At 34.7% G+C, this 19,790-nt stretch overlaps 1 protein-coding gene across 2 annotated transcripts in view; it reads right to left on the bottom strand.

Moving 5' to 3' along the window:
• The window catches only part of ATF7IP2 (activating transcription factor 7 interacting protein 2), a 33,336-nt gene that overhangs the window by 12,003 nt on the left and 1,543 nt on the right, over positions 1–19,790 (bottom strand). The window contains exons 2-5 of one of the 2 annotated variants that reach the window (XM_033101053.1): positions 19,429–19,553; positions 15,769–15,903; positions 14,641–14,739; positions 9,043–9,185 (exon numbers count right to left, since the gene is read on the bottom strand). In XM_033101053.1, coding sequence (XP_032956944.1) covers positions 9,043–9,185; positions 14,641–14,739; positions 15,769–15,903; positions 19,429–19,553 — 502 coding nt within the window. The remainder of the gene's footprint in view (positions 1–9,042; positions 9,186–14,640; positions 14,740–15,768; positions 15,904–19,428; positions 19,554–19,790) is intronic. The other variant, XM_033101055.1, reaches the window with a different exon arrangement.

The raw sequence follows: 19,790 nt of genomic DNA, 5'->3' as shown, positions 1-19,790 counted from the left end.
TGTTCACATTTTCTACTATATTGCTGTACATGAAGAGCATATCGATAATAACTGTTTTATGTAGTTGTCTGCTAAGTCCATCAACATATTATTTTTATGTGTGTTTTAAGTATTTCAGTTTTCTCCTTGTTATGGGTTATATTTTATGCTACTTTGCGTGCCTAGTAATTTTTGATTAGATGTCAGACATTGTAAAATTTACACTGTTGGATGATGTTTCATTCCTTCAAAGAGTGTTGTTCTGGTATGCAGTTGAATTATTCAGGATTAGTTTGATTCCTTGAATCCCTTTAGTTTTTAGGGGTAGGCCCACTGCAGTCTTTAGGACTAATTTAGCCCCATTAGCTATACCCATCTATGGACTCTACCTATTGCTCCATAATGTTGTAAGTCTCTTCATTATAGCGAGTAGGAAAGCAAACTGTTCTGAGCCCTGTGCAACCTCCATGAAAAGTTTGGCCTTCTTCTTTTCCAGCCTCTTGTAGTTCGTACTTTGCATGTATGGATGCATATTCAGCCAAGATTCAGAGCTCTCTCTTTATGCAATTTCCTCTCTTCATTGTACTGCCTTACAAATTCTAGCCAACTCAGACTTACCAATCTCTTATCTAAAGGCAGCAAGACCAATAGACTGGGCTTCTCCTGCCCCTGCTCTTCAACCTGGGAAATGCCTCCATTTAGTAAACTGGCAACGGTAGGGTTTCATTTGTTTCCCTTTTCCCAGGGATTACAGTCTTGTACTCCCTGTTGAACAATGTCTGAACACAATTTTCTTTTTTTAATCTGGTTTTCTAGTCATTTACAACAACAACAACAACAACAAAATTCCTGTAGCAGTTAATAGGCAGAGGGCAGAAGAAGACATTTCCTATACATTCATTTTCATTTTGTGAAATCAACTTTTTTTCATGTACATTTTAAAACACAGATTTAGTTCAATAATATTTTCCCACATCAAATCTATCAATAAGAGATTCTGACAATAGCCATTAATTCTAAGTTCAATAAACAAAAGCAAATGTTCAGATCTAAATTGTATTCATATCCTGGACATTATATAGCAACAATAATGAACAAATTATTGCTGCTAAGCAACAGGATGGATGACTCTCACAACACATAATGTTGGGCAAAAGAGGCAAGACATCAAAGAGTCCATTGAATATGATTCTATTTATATAAAGGTGGAAAGCAAACAAAAACAACTTAAGTTAGGATGGTGGTTACTTAGGTTGGTGTGGTAGGTGTGGGACTAGTGACTGGGAATGAGGCATAAGCCAGATGTTTTTGGTCTGGGTAATATTTCACAATGTATTTGCTTTGTCAAAATTCACCAAATAGACTTATTGTTTGTGTAGTTTTTAGTAAGTATTATGTTAATTAACTTTATTAATAATTCTGTGTATAAAGCTGTTAATCTTTATCCTGAGAAATTGATCTATAAATCTGGAAACTATTAGGTTGGTGCAAAAGTAATTGCGGTTTAAAAGGTTAAAAATAATTGCAAAAACTACAATTACTTTTGCACCAACCTAATAATTGGAATTCCATGAGCATTTAAAAATTTGTCACTTTCATGAAACTGTTCCACTGACTGCTACCAGTGATGGCTCTTTTTTAAGTGAACCATGTCTGGGTGAAAAACTAAGGACACTGATGATTTTCATGGTCATCTGGATGCATTAATATACGTTTTTTATTTGCATTTTACCTTGGAGAAAAATTTCTGTGTCTAAAATTAGTAATTAAAATTCTCCAGGTAATATTATAATATAGTAATTGTTTGTTTTGTTTTGTTTTTTTAAGTACTATATCTTTATTTACTTTTTTCACCTGGATTTTTTTTTTAAATTAGTTTCAGGTGTACAAAACAATGTAATAGTTAAACATTTCACCCCTCACAAAGTGATGATAGCTCCCCTCCCCCATAATGTAGTAGTTTAACAACAAGGGTTTTGGAGTCAAAATTGTCTGGGTCTAAATCCTGGCTCTGCCATTTACTAGCTGAGTGTTTGGGGCAAGAAACTCTACCTTGGTTTCCTCAACTGTAAAAGAGGTATAAGTTTATTATTAAGATTAGATGATGTTAATAAAGAATAAATAGGAAGGAGCACATGCAAAACAGTAGGAAATTTTTTTTTTTAAAGATTTTATTGGGGAAGGGGAACAGGACTTTATTGGGGAACAGTGTGTACTTCCAGGACTTTTTTCCAAGTCAAGTTGTTGTCCTTTCAATCTTAGTTGTGGAGGGTGCTGTTCAGCTTCGAGTTGTTGTCATTTCAGTCTTAGTTGTGGAGGGCACAGCTCAGCTCCAGGTCCAGTTGCCGTTGCTAGTTGCAGGGGGCGCAGCCCACCATCCCTTGCGGGAGTCGAACCGGCAACCTTGTGGTTGAGAGGACACGCTCCAAACAACTGAGCCATCTGGGAGCTCAGCGGCAGCTCAGCTCAAAGTGCCGTGTTCAATCTTAGTTGCAGGGGGTGCTGTCCACCATCCCTTGTGGGACTCGAGGAGTTGAACCAGCAACCTTGTGGTTGAGAGCCCACTGGTCCATGTGGGAATCCAACCAGCAGCCTTCGGAGTTAGGAGCACAGAGCTCCAACCTCCTGAGCCACCGGGCCGACCTGGAAATTTCTTAAAATACTGTGGCTGGTAACTGTTTTTTTCTCCTTTGTATCTCTGTAAACATTTCTTCACGTGAAATTCAATGCAAGACTTATTTTTTAGACAATATTAATGTTTCCCTCAATCAACACTGGCGAACTGGTCTGTTCTTGGGTGCTTCAGACCTTGACATTTTCATCTTTGGAAATGATTGCACATAAAGACATTTTCTTCCTATTTAAGCAAGTTCCTTCTTTATCAAATATGTGTTCTGGTTCATAAGCCTTCTCTTCTATGAGCTTCTTCAGCTCAGCGGTTATTGCCTTTCCCATTTTCTTCACATTGTAAAAAGAAAAATGCTTAAACTTCTAAATCCAACCATTATTACAGACTTAGAAAGTTAGTAATAGCATTAATTCCTTCAATGCTTAGGGTGTCAGACAAAACATTTAAACCTCATGGCTTTCTCTAGATTCAGAATAATAAGGGGAAAAACATATTTCTTTGATATATTTTTTAAAAAGTTCCTTTATTACTTAAATATTTTTTAAATAAATTGTATGTATAGAAAAGTACATAAAGTGCTACATAGAACAACTATGATGGAGCCCCTCCCACACTTGAACAATTTGAGAAGCTATATTAAAATTTTTCTTTAAGAAATAAAAAATTAAAATATCTGTTTGAAGACATTAGAAAGCTGTGATGGAAGCCAGGACTTAAGGAACTAAGATCCCAGAGAGGAGGAAGGTATAGAGAAGTATGATAGACATTTGCCACTGGTGTTCCTCTTAAGACATCTGTCCACTAAGCCATTCAGGAACACTAGAAGCCAAATAGAAAGTGGCTGAAATCACAGTGGAGTGTATGGGGGAGACAAAAATTGGAATATAAGACCAGCAATAGAGGGGAGCCACAGGAAACACCCCAGGCTTCTTGGTGGAACTCTTGAAGAACTACACCATCGGAATAGGAGAAAATCAGAATAGATTGAGTCTTATAAAAACTGCAAATCAGCCTCAGTTCTGCTCAATTCACTATTGCATTGAAATGTTGTAATATTTATCTACTGCTATGTAACAATTTATCCCAAAACATAATGGCTTAAAAAAAAATAAAACATTATCTCACAGTTTCTGTGGGTCAAGAAGTAGGGAGCAATATAATTGGGGGTTTTGGCATAGGTTGCAGTCAGGATGTTAGCTTGGCAGGGGCTGCACTCATGTGAAGGTGTGACTGGGGCTGGAGGGTCTGCTTCCAAAACGGCTTACTCACATGGCTGTTGGCATGGTGCATCATCATCTGGGACTCACATAGGTTGCTTGATGTCTTCAAGTAACCTATGCTTGTTGCTATCATAGCAGTTAATGTGCCCAGAACAAGTAATCCAAGAGAAAGCAAGGAAGTTACTATGTCTTTTAAGATCTACTTACATAATGTCACTTTTACCATATTCTGTTTGCTGTCACTAAGTACAGCCCATGAAGGGAATTAATCTCCACCTTTTTAAAGGGAGGACTATCAAAGAATAGGTGGGCATATTTTAAAACCATCAACAGAGGCTGTGACCCTCTCTGTGCTGCCTGCCAGAGTATACGGTGAACCCACTCTGATGGGAGATAACATCATTTAGAGCCTCTACAATTTTCAATACACAATGTCCAAGATTCAAAGGAAAAACTAGCAGATATAATAAGAAACAGGACAAAGATGAAAAATAGCAAATAGAAATAGAGCTCAAAGTAACCCAGATACAAATCTTAAGAAATGGATCAGAAAATCACAGTGATAAAATGTTTAACAGATGGATGACAAAATGAAGAATTTCACCAGAGAGTTGAATCTATAAAAAAGAATCCAACGGAGAGGGAGAACTGAAAAATTAAACAAAGTGAAATTAAGAACTCAATATGTGGGCTTAACAGCCACTTGGACCTAGCTGAACAGAAGATTATAAAACTGAAAAATAAGTTAATAGAAAATATCCAGACCGTCGCACAGAGAACAAAAAAGATGGAGTGTACAGCAAAGCAGGGGAGAAAAGATAGAATGGTGCAGAAACAATATATGAAGAGGTAATTGCCAAGAATTTTCCAAAGATGATGAAAGATATCAAGCCACAGAATCAAGGACTATAAACCCCAATCCAGATAAACTAAAAAGCAAAACAAAATAACTAGCACCATACTGATGGAAACCAAAGATAAGTAGAATATCTTAAAAGCAGCTACAGAAACATAGACATTCTCTTCAAAGAAGCAGCAATACGACTGCCTAACTTTTCAACAGAAATTATAGAAGTCAGAAGACAATGACATCTTGAAAGTGCTGAAAGAAAATAACCCGAACCCTAACCAGGATGTTAAAATATTCTGTAAAAACAAAGTCAAAATGAAAGTATTTCCGGACAAATAAAAACTGACAATTTATCCTGAGCAGAACTAAAAAGAAAAGTAATAAATGGAGTTCTTCAGGCAGAAGCAAAATTATCCCCGATGGAATAATGACTGTACAAAACAGTGGTATTATTTTGTGAGGTTTAAGGTAATGTAAAATTAAAATGCATGAAAGATGGCAGGAAGAGCAGTAAATGGAGTTAAAATGTTCTAGGGTCAAACACTGCCTATAAAATGGTAAAAGTAGCAATTCATACTAGACTCTAATATTACAATCAAGAATCTCTATCATGATCTTTAGTATAACTTTTAAAGGAATAATGAAAGAATGTATAATTAACAGGTAATGGGGAAAGGAAAAAAAAAGATTAATCCACAGGAATTCTAAAATAGAGACAGACACATAGAGGAGGAAAGGACCATAAAATAGATAGGACTATAGTTACGAACCCATATATTACAGTAAAATTATATTAAACATAAATTTTCTAATTAATAGATAATTATTTTCAAATTGAATTAAAAATACATATTCAGTTTAATAATAAGTATAGCACCCACATAGCCACCACTCAGGTCAACACATTTTAAATTATCAGCACTTCAGAAACCCATGTGTCTCTATCCTATTTCATAAATCTCCAAAAATAGCATTTGTGGTATCAATTTCCTTGTTTTACTCTTTAGATTTGCCATCCCTTTGAATTCCTAAAAAATATCCTTTTTTTTCCTGGCTATTTTTGAACTTCATCTGAATGGAATCTCACTATTCTTTTGTGTCTGCTTTTCAATAATGTTTTGTGGGAGTAACTCATACTGTTGCAAGTGACTGCAGTTCCTTCACTTTCATTAATGTACAGAATTCTACTGTATGAACTTACTGCAATTTATTTTTCTTTTCAACTGTTGATGGACATACTTTTCCTTCCAGTCTTCGGAAAATGCTGCTAAGGACCGTTCCTACACACATGTCCTGTTGCAGGGGTGTGTATACATGTCTCTAGGCAGGGTGTATGTCATAGGTTGGGATATTCAGATTTTCAAAATTTCTAGATAATGCCACATTTTTTCTAGTTTTAATGTGGTAAAACTGATCTTTTTTTTTTTTTCTTTTACGGCAAGGGTTTCTGTGTCTTAAGAAATCTTTCCTTAAGTTCATGAAGACATTCTATGTTACCGTCTAAAAGCTTTATAATTTTCCTTTAGATAGTTCCTTAATCCTTAACATGAGATTGATTTTTATGTATAGCCTGACATAGGGACCCAATTTCTTTCATATTTTCCCCAACATGAATAACAAATTAACACCGTTTACTACAAGTCAATCATTTACCAAATAATCTGCCATACAACTTCCATCACATATCACGTATACACATATGCACAGGTTTCTGGACCATCTGCTACACTACTCTATTTGGAAATATCACATTATCCTACACTTGCCAATACCACATTATCCAATTACTGTAGTTTTATAATGTTCTGATATCTGATAGCAAATTCCTTTCATTTGGTTTCTCTGTTAAAGGATATCTTGGCCTCTTAACCTATTGCATTTACATATACATTTTACAATCAAATCAGCTTGTCAAGTCCCATAAAGTTACACACTGGAAAACTGACTGAAAAACATTTCATAATACTGCATTGTCCAAACCATAAACATACTACTTTTCTCCATTGAATTCTTCTTTAATATCTCTCTGTTTTGTAATTTTCTTCAGAAATTACTGTATGTTCTGTTAAATTTATTTCTAGGTACTTGATGTTTGGTGATTTTGGAATTCTTAAAAATTTCATTTCCTAATTGTTTATATAAAAATACAATTCATTTCTTATATTTGAGATTAGCCATCTTGCTAAATTCTTGTCAATCCTGATAATTTATTGGTAAATTACTTTGGATTTCCTACATACATACCATCAATCATCGAAGAATAGTAATATTCATTGTTACTTCTTTTTGAATCCTTTATATTTTTAGTTTTCTTTCATTATTTTTGCATCAGCCAAGATATCCAATGCAATGTTGCAGTGGTGACAGCAGGCATCCTTTTATTTTGTACATCAAAGGGAGTTATTTCCAATATTTGACTATCAGATTCGCTTAGGAGTTTTTGTAGGTTATCAGATTGAGGAAGTTACCTCTGATTCCAAGTTTACCAAAAATTTGTTTTTAATCATAAAGATATATTATCAAATCCTACATTTATTGTGAGCTGATGATTCTTCTCCCGGCAAATTACTTTAATTGATTTTTCTGTTGTTGAACCAACACTGCAGCATTCCTGGGACAAACTTGACTTTTATGGATTGTTGAACTTGGTTTACTAGTACCTTATTTAGGATATCTGCATCTATTTCATGGGTAAAAGTAGACCGTAATTTTCCATTTTTGTAAAATTTTTACATTGACTTCAATAACAGAGTTACACTAGATTTTAGTGTTTAGTCTCATAAAATGAACTGAAAAATACTCCCTCCTTTTTTATTCTTTGGAATACAGTAAGTTCTCACTTAACATTGTCAATTGATTCTGTAACTTTAAGTGAAATGAATGTAAGGAAATCAATTTTACCATAGGCTAATTGATATAAACAAGAATTAAATTCCTGCATCTCACTAACATTATAATGAAACAATGTTGAATGAAACCACATTATTCAAGGACCTGCTGCAGTTTGTTTAAAACTGGTGGTGTTTCTTCCTTAAATGTTTTATAAAACTTACCATTGAACGCACCCATGAGGGTCAAGCTACACATTTGTGACACCTACTCTCACATTCACCCCTGGGCTGACAGTGCTGCCTGGAACAGTTTCATAAATTTCAGGTTCTTTATTCATTATGGTGGAGTTAAGGATTGTTCACATCATAGAGATAAGCCACTTTTTTACTTTTGTCCTCAGTATTTTATTTTCCTTTTTGTCACTGAGTTTTAGCACATACATCAAGTGCTAACAACAAAGACTCACGGAAATGTGACTCTTGCCTTCACCAACTAAATTAAATGCCTTCTTCACAGTAGCTTCTCACTTAAAACAGAAATGTGGGCCTCAATGCCATGGAATATTAGGGTTTTTCCTAATTCCCAAAGATTCAAAACTGCACGTATATTCCCAATAGCCACAATCCACTACTGCAAATGGTGTTGATCGGTACTGCTTCTCCTTCGTCTTATAGCCTCTGTGAGTATGCAGTTATTTGGAGAACAGGGTGTTTGTTATTCTTCGCACAACGGCCATCGTTTAATTCACTTATTTTTGCTGATATATTTTCCTCTTTTTAAAAGCTGACGTATAATTTAACATATGAAAGTAAAACCGTAGGACATTTTAAGGAGTAAATGTTAAGAGCAAAGAAATAATATTACAAAGCTCCGAAACTGTTGAGAAGCATCAGTGAGGAGAGAGTAATTCATCAAAGTGCAGCCCCCCTCCCCCCCCCGAACGTGAGTCCAGGCCACGATAAACAGTCACGTTTCTCGGTTCAACTAAACGACTCCTTCCCTACTCGCCCCAAATCCTTTAGACTAGCAGATCGGAGATTAGGTGTCTCAGCTGCTTTGTGACTCAATTGTGCAAATAATTTAACCTGTTCACTCTAATTTGAAGTCACCATGGTAGTACTTTCAACATGTGTAATTTTAGGGACTTTCCCCCTCGTTTTACTTACTTTCCTAGTCTTACTCTTCTGTGTAATTTTTTAACCACTGTGTCATAGTGCTTCGACTTTTCCATGTGTAATACTGGAAACCACTGGAGTGCCCCAGTTAATCACACCAGTCACCACACCAAAGATGGAAAGCATCACAATGAAAATCTGACACCTAACCAATTCAAAATTTCATTTAGTACTGTTTAAACATCAATGATAAAAGCTTTGGAGAACCAAGCCATTCCTTCATTCCTCTATTCCTATATAAACTTCATATGATATGAAGCTTTAAGCTACTTTATGCCGAATTGAGCAAAGGGTATATGTTTACAAGTGTCTACGTATATGTATAATAAGTGTATGCATTTTTGTGGAAATGCCTACCTTTCAGAAACCGCCTCATTGTGATCCTGTGACAAATCAATCTTTTCATGTGCTTTTCCCGAAGGGTTAGAAGATTCAGAGTTCCCAGAAGTCTTTCTTTCATCTGGACTATTATCCAAATTCGGAGTCTCTGAATTTGCAACCTGTTAAATGGGTTGGGAAAAAGCAGTTGAGGGGAGGGTTACCAATTGTGCTCTTCCACACAAAATTGATGATAGGTAAAATTTCACTTGGAAAGTGTTCTCAAAATAGTCTTGCATAATATGGCAAAACAGACATTAAATTATATGTATTTCAATAGCTGATGACCATGATTGCTGTTCTGTCACAAAATGAATTTTAAAAAAAAAACTTCAAAGAAATGAAAATGATAGTACAAATCAACTTCCCAGATTAAATGGGAAGAAGAAAAAACAAACACTTAAGTACTTAGACACATTTTATTAGACTAAGTTTTAGGAACTAATAAACATTAGAATTTAACAAAGAAACTGTTAAATTTTGTTATACTTTTGGTAATGAGTGAAGACTAGAAATAAATAAAATTTCAACTTGCTCTTCCAGTTAATGAGTTTTGTTTAAAACTTTTAGTCCATGCTTTGGTTGAGAACGTGCAGTATTTACAATATATGTATATATTATACACAATATAAAAGGATCAGTTGATTGGCCAACTCATGGGCTTTTCTGATGAACAAAAATGCAAGTACACAAAGGCAGAATTCTGAAATGTTATTATGTTACATGTACAGAGTGTATATGCAGAAATAGGTTCAAACAACATTGGAAAATAATAGCAAAAAATACTGGCATTCTTTCAATTCCAGGACAAAGTAGCATATAATAACTTTTCCCTGCTCCTCCTCTCTAAAGCACAATTAAATACCCTGGAAATAATTCAATGGATAATCATAAAATGCTTGTGAAAGGTGGAAAGAAGAGAGAGGGCAGACTTCCTGGGGACCACAAGACTAAGGAGCAACATTACAATGAGTTCCCTGAGTTGTCTTTTTGTCATCCATATGTCCTACCCCTGGTGCCAGAAAGGCAGGGACCCATCCTTCTCAAACCTAGAGTAGGGGTGGCTAATCCCTGACTCTATACCTGCAGAAATCAGCAGCCAGAGTCATTGCAGCCATAATGTCAGCTGGGTCCCCACCTGACACCGGGGGCAGTAGTGGCCCTACTTGGCTGCAGTAGCAATGTTGGCCCAGCCCAGCCAGGAACCAATGCCCGGGACGCCACACCTGGAAGAGCAGCAGGCCGAATCACTGCAGTGTCAGTGGAGCCATCATCCCACTCTTGGGACAGGGGTGGGTGTGGACTACTGAAGCGTCAGCAGTGTCCCTGCTCCATATCCGGGGCAGCTGCAGACCCAATCTACTGCACTGGCAACGACCAGAGGCCAAGGTTTCCTGGGCTTGCCACCGCATCTCTGGGGAGCCCAGGCAGCACCAGCTGGGACTGAACAGGAGATCCAGGGGAGCCAGAAGAATGAAGCCAACCAGGATAGCACTGCAAAGACTTTGAAGAATAAATTGTCATTGGAACTCGAACTCACAAAAGGAGTCCAGGACCTACACAGTAAATCTAAACAGGGTAACTCCTGCTGACAGAGTGTCAAATGCCGAATCTCTTCAAAGAGCTCTCTGTGTGACTGAACACTTGGACCTGCTGTGTGACTGAACACTTGGATCTTTCCAAGGCACTAGCAAAAGCTTGTCCTGATACACTGTTGGCTTTCTCTCCAAATCATGCTTTTCTGACAGTGAACCTCATTATTTTAGGATCTTTTGCAATCTGCATAAGCTCAGAATTCCCCAAATCAAGTCTTCCTGGTTCCTTTTTGCTAAACAGTTCTCCCTTCAATTTATTTCTTTCCCCTCACATTTTACTATAAGGAGCAAGAAACCAAACCAAACCTTCAACACATTGCTCAAAAATCTTGTCAGCCTAATGAAATTCCAAGTTTATCACTTACAAGTTCTGTTTTCCATAGCACTGTAGGACACAATTCAGCTAAACTTCCTGCACTATGTGACAAGAACCTCCCTTCCTCCAATTTCCAATAACACGTTCCTCATTTACTGTTGAGTCCTCACCAACTGTGCTTTTAAATGTCCATATTTCTACCAACAGTATTTTTTATGAAGATTGAGGTATTCTCTTAGACAATGTAAGTTTTCTCCAAGGTACTCATTTCCTTCTGAGCCCTCACTTGCAGCTTCTAACATCTACATTTCTACTAAGAGTCTGTTTAAGGCAATCAGGATTTTTAAAAAAATCATGCTTCTCAATATTCTTCCAGCCTCTACCCATCACACCACTCCAAATCTACTTCCACATTTTTAGGTATTTGCTATAGCAGCACCTCACACTTCCTGGTACCACATTCTGTATTAGTTTCCTGAGGCTGCTCTAACAAATTACCACACACTGAGTAGTTTAAAACAGAGATGTATTCTATCACAGTTCTAGAGGCCAGATATTTGAAATCAGTTTCAATGAGCCAAGATCAAGTTGGTTGCAGGACTTTATCCCTTCTGGAGCCTTCAGGGGAGAATCTGTTTCCTGTTTCCCAGCTTCTAGAAGCTGCCAGGCACGTAGCCCCTTCCTCTATTTTCAGTGCTGTCATTCCAACCTCTGCTTCCACTGTCCCATCTTTCTGCTGTAACATTGTCTCCTTATTATAAGGACCCTTATGAGTATTGAGTCTCAGGATAATCTCCCCACCTACAAGCTTCTTTTACCATGTACAGGAAGATATTCACAGATTCTGGGGATTAAGTCACAGATATCTTTTAAGGGCCATTATTCACCACCATCAACAACCTTGGCATAAATAACACAAAGGTGACATTTATAGAATATTACAACCAATATTCTTTTCAAGTGTACATGGAACATTCCCCAAAGGACACTGTATTTTGGACTGTAAGTGTCAATGATTGTCGAGATTGAAATTTTACATGGTATGTTCTCTGACCAAAATGAAATTAGATAGCAATAAAAATTACAGGTTTTGCACTCCAAATTCACCCTTTTGCAAATCAAATTCACCTTTTTGCAAATCAAATTCATCCTTGTGCAGATCAAATTTTTCCACAAAAATGTTTTCTTAATCTTTGTGAAAAAAATAAATGCAATACTAAGTTATTGTTAAAATTAAACATTTTATTGCATGTCTTTAATAATAAACAAAATATTTATATTTAACATCAGAAATACTTATTTACTTATAGCTTCATTTATATATAATGGTTCTGCGGCTGCTCATGGTAATTTCATACATATTCATAAAATAATTATGACAATCTGTAGGAGTAATAGTTGCAATGGAATGATTAATAGTATCTACTAAATGTTCATGGTTTGATGGATCAGCTAAAATATTTCTTGCACAGAACTTAATTTTTGAAAAAACTTTTTCAATGGGGTTCATCACTGGAGAGTATGGTGGTAGAAATAATAAAGTGTGTCTTTTCTGATAAACAAGATCACATACTTCCTGGGTTTTGTGGGGGCTTACATTGTCCAAAACAAACCACACTTCCTCCAGATTATCTTCATGCAATTTCTGCAATAATCTCTGAAGAAATTCACAAAAAATATTTGAAGTAAGCATAGAATGTACAATTACTTCATGCCACACCTGAATGTTTATTGCTGCAATTAGAGAAACATTTAGTCTTCTAACCGTTGGCACGGTCACACGAGCTGGTGTTATTACTTTCGATTGTGCCTTCGTTTTTCAAAAATTAAGTTCTGCGCAACAAATATTTTGGCTGATCCATCAAACCATGAACATTTAGTAGATATTATTAATCATTCCATTGCAACTATTACTCCTCCAGATTGCTGTAATTATTTTATGAATATGTATATGAAATTACCATGAGCAGCGGCAGGAGAACCGTTTACATAAATGAAGCTATAAGTAAATGTTAAATATATTTAACATTTCTGATGTTAAATATAAGTATTTTAAGTTTATTATTAAATACATGCAATAAAATGTTTAATTTTAACAAGTTAACATTGCATTTATTTTTATTACAAAGATTAAGAAAACATTTTTGTAGAAAAATTTGATCTGCATAAGAATAAATTTGATTACAAAAAGATGAATATTTGCAAAAGGCAGAATTTGGAGTGCAAAACCTGTACCAAGAAAAGTACCAAATGTCTGAAAATTAAACACACATGGGTTATTTCTAAATAATCCATGGGTCAAAGAATAATACCATAAGGGAAATTAGAAATGATTTTGAACTGATGGAAAACAAAAATACAATATATCAAAGATTATATTATAATCTCTGCACTAAGAAGTGAGAAGATGCTTAGAAGGTGCTTAGGAAAAAGCACTGCTTAGAAGGAAATTTAGAGCTTTAAATGTTTTCCAGTAGAAAAGAAGGTTAAAAAATCAATGCCCTTTCTTATAAGAAGCTGGAAAAAGAAAAGATTATATTCAAAGAAAAAGGAAGAAAATAATAAAAAACAGAGAAAAGACAAGTGATAGAGAATTAATAAGATTTAAAAAACCCTGGGAAGACTGATTAAGGAAAATAAACATAGCTTACGAGTACCAAAAATGAAAAGACTGTATCACTACATATCTACAAATATTAAAAAGGGAATTTATCAATAACAAATATTTTATTAATACAAATATTAAAAAGATAAGGGAATTTCTTATGCTAAGAAATCCAACAAATTAGATAAAATGGACAAATTCCTTGCAAAGATGACTTACAAAACTGATAACAAGATGAAACTTAAAAATCTGAATTGCCTTATACTTATTAAATTAATTGAATTTTCAAGAAAAAGTCTTCCTACAAAGAAAGCTCCTTGTCCACATAGTTTTCAGAGGTGGATACTATGAAACATTTAAGGAAGTAAGAAAAATCTTACACAAACTTTCAGAAACCAGGGAACAGAATACTTCTAAATTCACTTATTGAGGCTAGCATAAATATGATGCCAAAGTGAATAAAGACACTACAAGAAAAAATATTCAGTGAATGTATATTGAAAATTATATTAAATTTTATATAAGATAAATATACTAAACTCTACTTAATGATATATTTCATAATATTTTATAAGTGTATAACTGAAATATTTTATAAGTGTACATTACAAAGTACAGTTTGATGCAGAATACATCTATACACAAATATAAGAAATATAAAGATGTAGTAGGGATGAATAGATTGACAGATATCTGACAAAAATAAATATATTAAAATAGTAAAGGTATAATTTAGGTGCTGAGTATACAACTGTTCACTGTAAAATTATTTTAACTTTGCTGTATATGTTTTAAACTTTTCATCCTGAAAAAATGGTGGGGAGGAGGCCCGTGTAGGCAACCACAAATCACGTTTCTACTCACTACAAAAGTAATACAAGTCGCATTTACTTTTGGCTACCTCAGGTGTCTTCCCCAGAGATAAGTCACAGGAACATTCTAATCAATTTATTGTCTTTTAAGCCTTCTGTTTTAGTTTGGAAACTATTCATTTCTTATAACCCAAGTACTTGTAATGTGGGTCAACTAAGTTATTAAAACACCTATGTGTTTATACCAACCTTACAGGCTGTATTACTAGATGACACATTTGGTTCCAAACAGTTCCTTTGAGATAACAATACATTTTTAATACGCCTTTGAACTTTTGCTATTTTTGCCTAGAAGAAAAAGAGAAAAACAAATAAATATGGCACCAGAGTACTAAATAATACTATATAGAAATGGAGGGAAAACTATTTGCCAAAGTAGTTTTGTGAGACTCAAGCAACCACCGAAATAAATGAGAAATTTTTATATAAAGCAAAGATTTAAATCACGTTTGATGCATCCATTGACTGATGAATAAAAAAAGCTGTTATATACACACACACACACACACACACACACACACACACACACACAAAATAGAATACTACTTAGCCATTAAAGATGAAATATTGCCATTTGTGACAACATGGATGAATCTTCAGGGTATTATGATAAGTAAAATAAGTCTGACAGAAAAGGACAGAATTGTGTAATTTCACTCACACAAACAAAAACAAAGAAACCAACCAAACCAAACCAAACTAAACTCTTAGATATAGACAACAGATTGGTGGTTACCAGAGGGGAAGGAGGCTTTAGAGGAGGGCAAAGTAGGTAAAGGGGTCAAATGTATGGTGACAGATGAAAAGTAGACTTTGGTGGTGAGCACGCCACAGAGTATACAGATACTGCATTATAGTGTTGTATACCTGAAATTTTTTTAATATGACCTCAATTAAAAAAAAATCATGTTTGATGCTTGTATGACATTCTAGAATGGAAGATGAAAACATCAAAGTTCTAACTGGTCCATAATAAAATTAACGTTGATAGAAACACCAATCAGCAAGTAACCTTAGAAGAGGATAACAGAACAACAACAAAAACACCACAAAATAATTGAAACAGGTTGTACAGCTCTAATACAGAATATATTTTGAATTAAAAGCAACTGCCTATGTATTAAGCCTGTCAACTGACACAAGGGCCAATATGGCTGAGATATAATAAATTCTATTACCTATAAAATCTGGTACATCTGGCGTGTGGCCAAGGATCATACTTAGGTCTGCCTTTGTTTTCCTTTCCTAACATAAAATATCACCAAATTCTATTTTTAAAAAAGACTCAAATGAAATCAAATGAAATTAGAAACTTACGAAGAGTTCATCAGCTATTGCTTCATGTTTATTCCTGCACTGTGTCTTCCAAATGCGTTCGGTCAATTCTTTCAGTTTGTTATCAAATAGTTTGTAATTTATACTACAGATCTCCTGTCGAATCAAATGTTTGACCTAGAATTTTAAAATAAAAACCAAAACACCCCATGTTTCAAATTTAAAAGCAGTTTTATTTTCTACTTCCTAAAAATAGCTTTGCTCTTTTCTGGATTTACTGTAATCACTAAAATATACTTCATATTATGATGTTTATGTTTTATATTACCATACCAGTAATTTTATAAAAGTTGAATATCAAATTCAGCAGAACGCACCTAGTATTTAAATATATGTGTATGTTAGAAATTAAATTTATTCTCCTAGCGGATTTTAGTTTTCTATAGTTTCAGTTGAATTCCATAATACACGTTAAAGGAACAAGAAAAGCCTATATCCCATTTATATTTTTTAATGACCACAACTGAAACCTAGTATTCCATAAAAAGAACTCTACTTATCTGAAAACCAGAGCCCAGTGAAAATGGTTGGTTGGTCTGTGGTAGATATGGAGCAAATTATGAAAATTTGAGCCTTGACCCTGCCATTAACAAGCTATGTGACCTTTGGGAAGTCACAACATCTCTGAGCTTCTTTTTCCTTGTCCACAAATAGTAGATGATACAATGTTGAATGAGTGACACTCAGAGAATTTTTATAAGAACAAAAATATATAACATGCAAAAAAGCTCCATAAGATGGAAAACACGGAATTAATATGAAGGAAATAAATATACAAGATAGTCTCCTTTACTTGCAGAATTTTTTTAGGGGTGACTTATTGTTAAAATTGAAATAAGCCAGGGACAACAGGTGGTGAGTAATGTTATCTGGCATAATGCATGCTATTTTAACAGATCATAGTAGCTATCATGTGAAACACTGATGCATTTCATTATCTGGCTAATTTTTAGAAAATAGACTGGCCTATTTTCAGGCGGCATAATTAATCTCAATGCCCACTGAGAGGAACAGCCCTGCTGAGCCACACATTCAGAAACATCCACTGTACTTATCTGCTCAGTGTGTATCGTCCTGTAAGCAACTCTCCTAACCGAGTTGGTAGTCTTTCTTAGAAACAAAACCCAGCACAATACATTTAAAGTATGTATTAGTAATCACAATTTTCCCCTAATATCTTGCTTCTTTGGTGCTCAAAATTGGAACATAAAGTTTCTATGTTAAACTCTTTTATACTGGTATCACCTGGATGATTAGTCATATTCAGTAATTTTGATTATTCCCACGGTTTTTCCTTCTCATTTTCAATTGTTCTTGCTCTTCAACATTATTAGACGTGATTGTCATTATTACTTTAAAATATTTGATTAAATTAATAAGTACTTAAAATATGTGTATTATCTAAGTAAATGCTCAGAAACATATACTACTTTTACTGACAGGCATTACCTACCACCCAGGTGTGGTTTTTACAGATTATTGCATGCTTGCTGGTTCACTGGCCGGGGTCAATATGCGAAGCTCATATCCAGATAAATCTTGGAGAAACATATCTAAGTGTTTTGAATATGGGGATACTGTTTTGCTAACAAAGATCACACAGTAGAAAGCTCAATAATAGGAACCATTAATGATTCTTATGAGGTAAGTTTGAGAAAAGAGTAGCCTAGTCTTCAACTATTTGTGAGCTCAAGAAATCACTATTTAAACAAGTATGTCTGGTGATTTACATGGAGGCAGACTCTTAAAACTCTGTCATTTTGGACTAAATCACCCAAGGGGGATTCCTCTTGGTTAGAGCAGACATTTGTTCTTATTTAGTGGTGATGTTCCTCATATAGAAGGAAGACACAATAACCTCCACCAAATACCTCATGAATGTCTTCTGCCGATGGTAATAAATTTCAAATTTCAAAATAAAATTCAAAATTTCAAATTATGAAATTTGAAATAAATTTCAAATTTCAAATTATGAAACCAGATGGATGTCCTAGATACAATTTACAGATGGCAGCCAAAGTAGCCTAAAGATTGGAGAAGACTGGTGGGTAGACTGACTAACTTGGATCTTACAAGAAAAACCCCTCTACTTCAATAATTTAATTGGAACCAACTAGGCCAAGATTCTTATGAAACCTCAAAAGATAAGAGTCAACAGCTCCGGGACCCTCTCAGTAGCAAAGAACAATGTCAGAACATGAGGCCTTATTCTACTGGGATTCAAGCAAGAAAAACAAAGATGTTGGTTGTTTAGAAAATTTACTATTTGGACAGGAATCAAAATATCAAGTGAGGGAAAGCTAGCTATTTAAAGTTAGGTGAAAAGATTGGAATTAGCTGAAACCTAAGTTGTCTCTGGAGAATGTTCAAGAAACTTCTGGGTAGGGGGTGAAAAGGTAGGGGGATAACAAAATAAACTTCATTCCCTAAACCTCACTGGGAAGGACCATTTTCTGTGTCTAAGTACTTTATGAGGCAGATAATAGTGAATGAAAACCCTGATTTTTCTATGCCAGTGAGATTAAAACTTTCAAAGATTAAATTTTGTCTTTGTCCTTATCAGAACTTATTTCTGAATTCAGCTACTAATTATTGGAAATAAGCTAGACCCATCTTAAACTAGATCCATGCTTACCATAAATCTGCTACCACTTCCCTGCAAAAAAATAGAACATTTACATTTTTTTTGTTAATGTCTCTTTTGGTCTTCCGAGAAGAAAACAAGAGGTAGAAAGGGAAAAGCTGTTGATTCATCTGTTAAACTGGTTCTGTAGGAATCTTTCAAAAGATTCCAGTTATAATGTGAATACACATTCATATAATATGTAACTATATGATTGTAATGGTCTATTTTAAAAAACAGTAGTGTTTTTGTTTCTGATACAGTTAGCAGGATAGTTTGAATTGGGACATTTTGTTTCATTACAGCTGACAGGCATTAATTTACTACTTAAGATTTTTAGTTGTGGCTTTCGAGTTGTAAATAAAGTAAAATAGCAAACATGATCATCAAAACAGGACCTCCTAAAATTGAAGTTCATTCTCAGAGTTGATCAGACATGTATGGAAACTGTAGTACGATTAAGATGAAATGAGGCAAAAATGAAAGCAAAACATGCATTTAATAAAGCTATAAAGCAAAATGCAGCATATCTGTGTAAATTTACACATTAGGGCAAGTAAACCTGAATGTATAATAATAGGACTTTGTAATGAACTTCGAGATTGTCTGGGCCTGTGAAGTATTGGTGAATCATGAGAAGGTCTACAAACAGCTATAGATGTAAATCAAAGAACCCACGACCAGTACAAAATATTGTTCAGCAAACCTCAAGGTTATGCAGTATCTGACTCACAAAGAAATTTGAATGTAATATTGACTGAAAAGCCCATTCTATTTCTACCGTAGCACTCTACCCAGGTTACTCGCATAGGATCATTCTCAAGAAACTAGCTGTATTTTGGTAATGCAAATCCTTATCTTTCTCTCATACCGCCATCTGCTAATTTAGTTTTCATAAACCAGCTTTGCATCAAGTGAAGGTCATCTGTACTGTCATTGTGGAGATCAGTGAACTTTTTCATTTTTATTAATCAAAAGTAAAATTTTCTAAAGCAAATATTTAAGCGCCAATATTTTACCTGTTCTAGCAATGCTGTTTGCTTTTCCAGAGCTATGCAAATATTTTCATTAATTTTCTCTGAAGTTTTCAGGCGCTTAACATTTTCTTTGTTTTCTGAAAACATCCTCTTCTTTTGACTATGGCCTTGGGGAGATGGAAAGAACAGAGAGAAAAATATTACTTCTAATGAAGGAAACAAGGGAATTCTCTAACTTAGGGACTATCTAAGCAAATGGAAAAACTGAAATGTGACCATAGCAGCATTTTTTAGAAAATGAAATTGTATAAGAAATTGTGACAGTCTAATTTTAAAACAAAGGAAGAATATCCAAGGTAGGATTCTGGATTCAGATACAATTTCCTTTCAACCTCATTTAATAT

Source organism: Rhinolophus ferrumequinum, assembly GCF_004115265.2.
Source record: "Rhinolophus ferrumequinum isolate MPI-CBG mRhiFer1 chromosome 15 unlocalized genomic scaffold, mRhiFer1_v1.p scaffold_54_arrow_ctg1_1, whole genome shotgun sequence".
NCBI classification, from domain to species: Eukaryota; Metazoa; Chordata; class Mammalia; order Chiroptera; family Rhinolophidae; genus Rhinolophus; species Rhinolophus ferrumequinum.
This window is presented reverse-complemented; position numbering and strand designations above follow the sequence as displayed.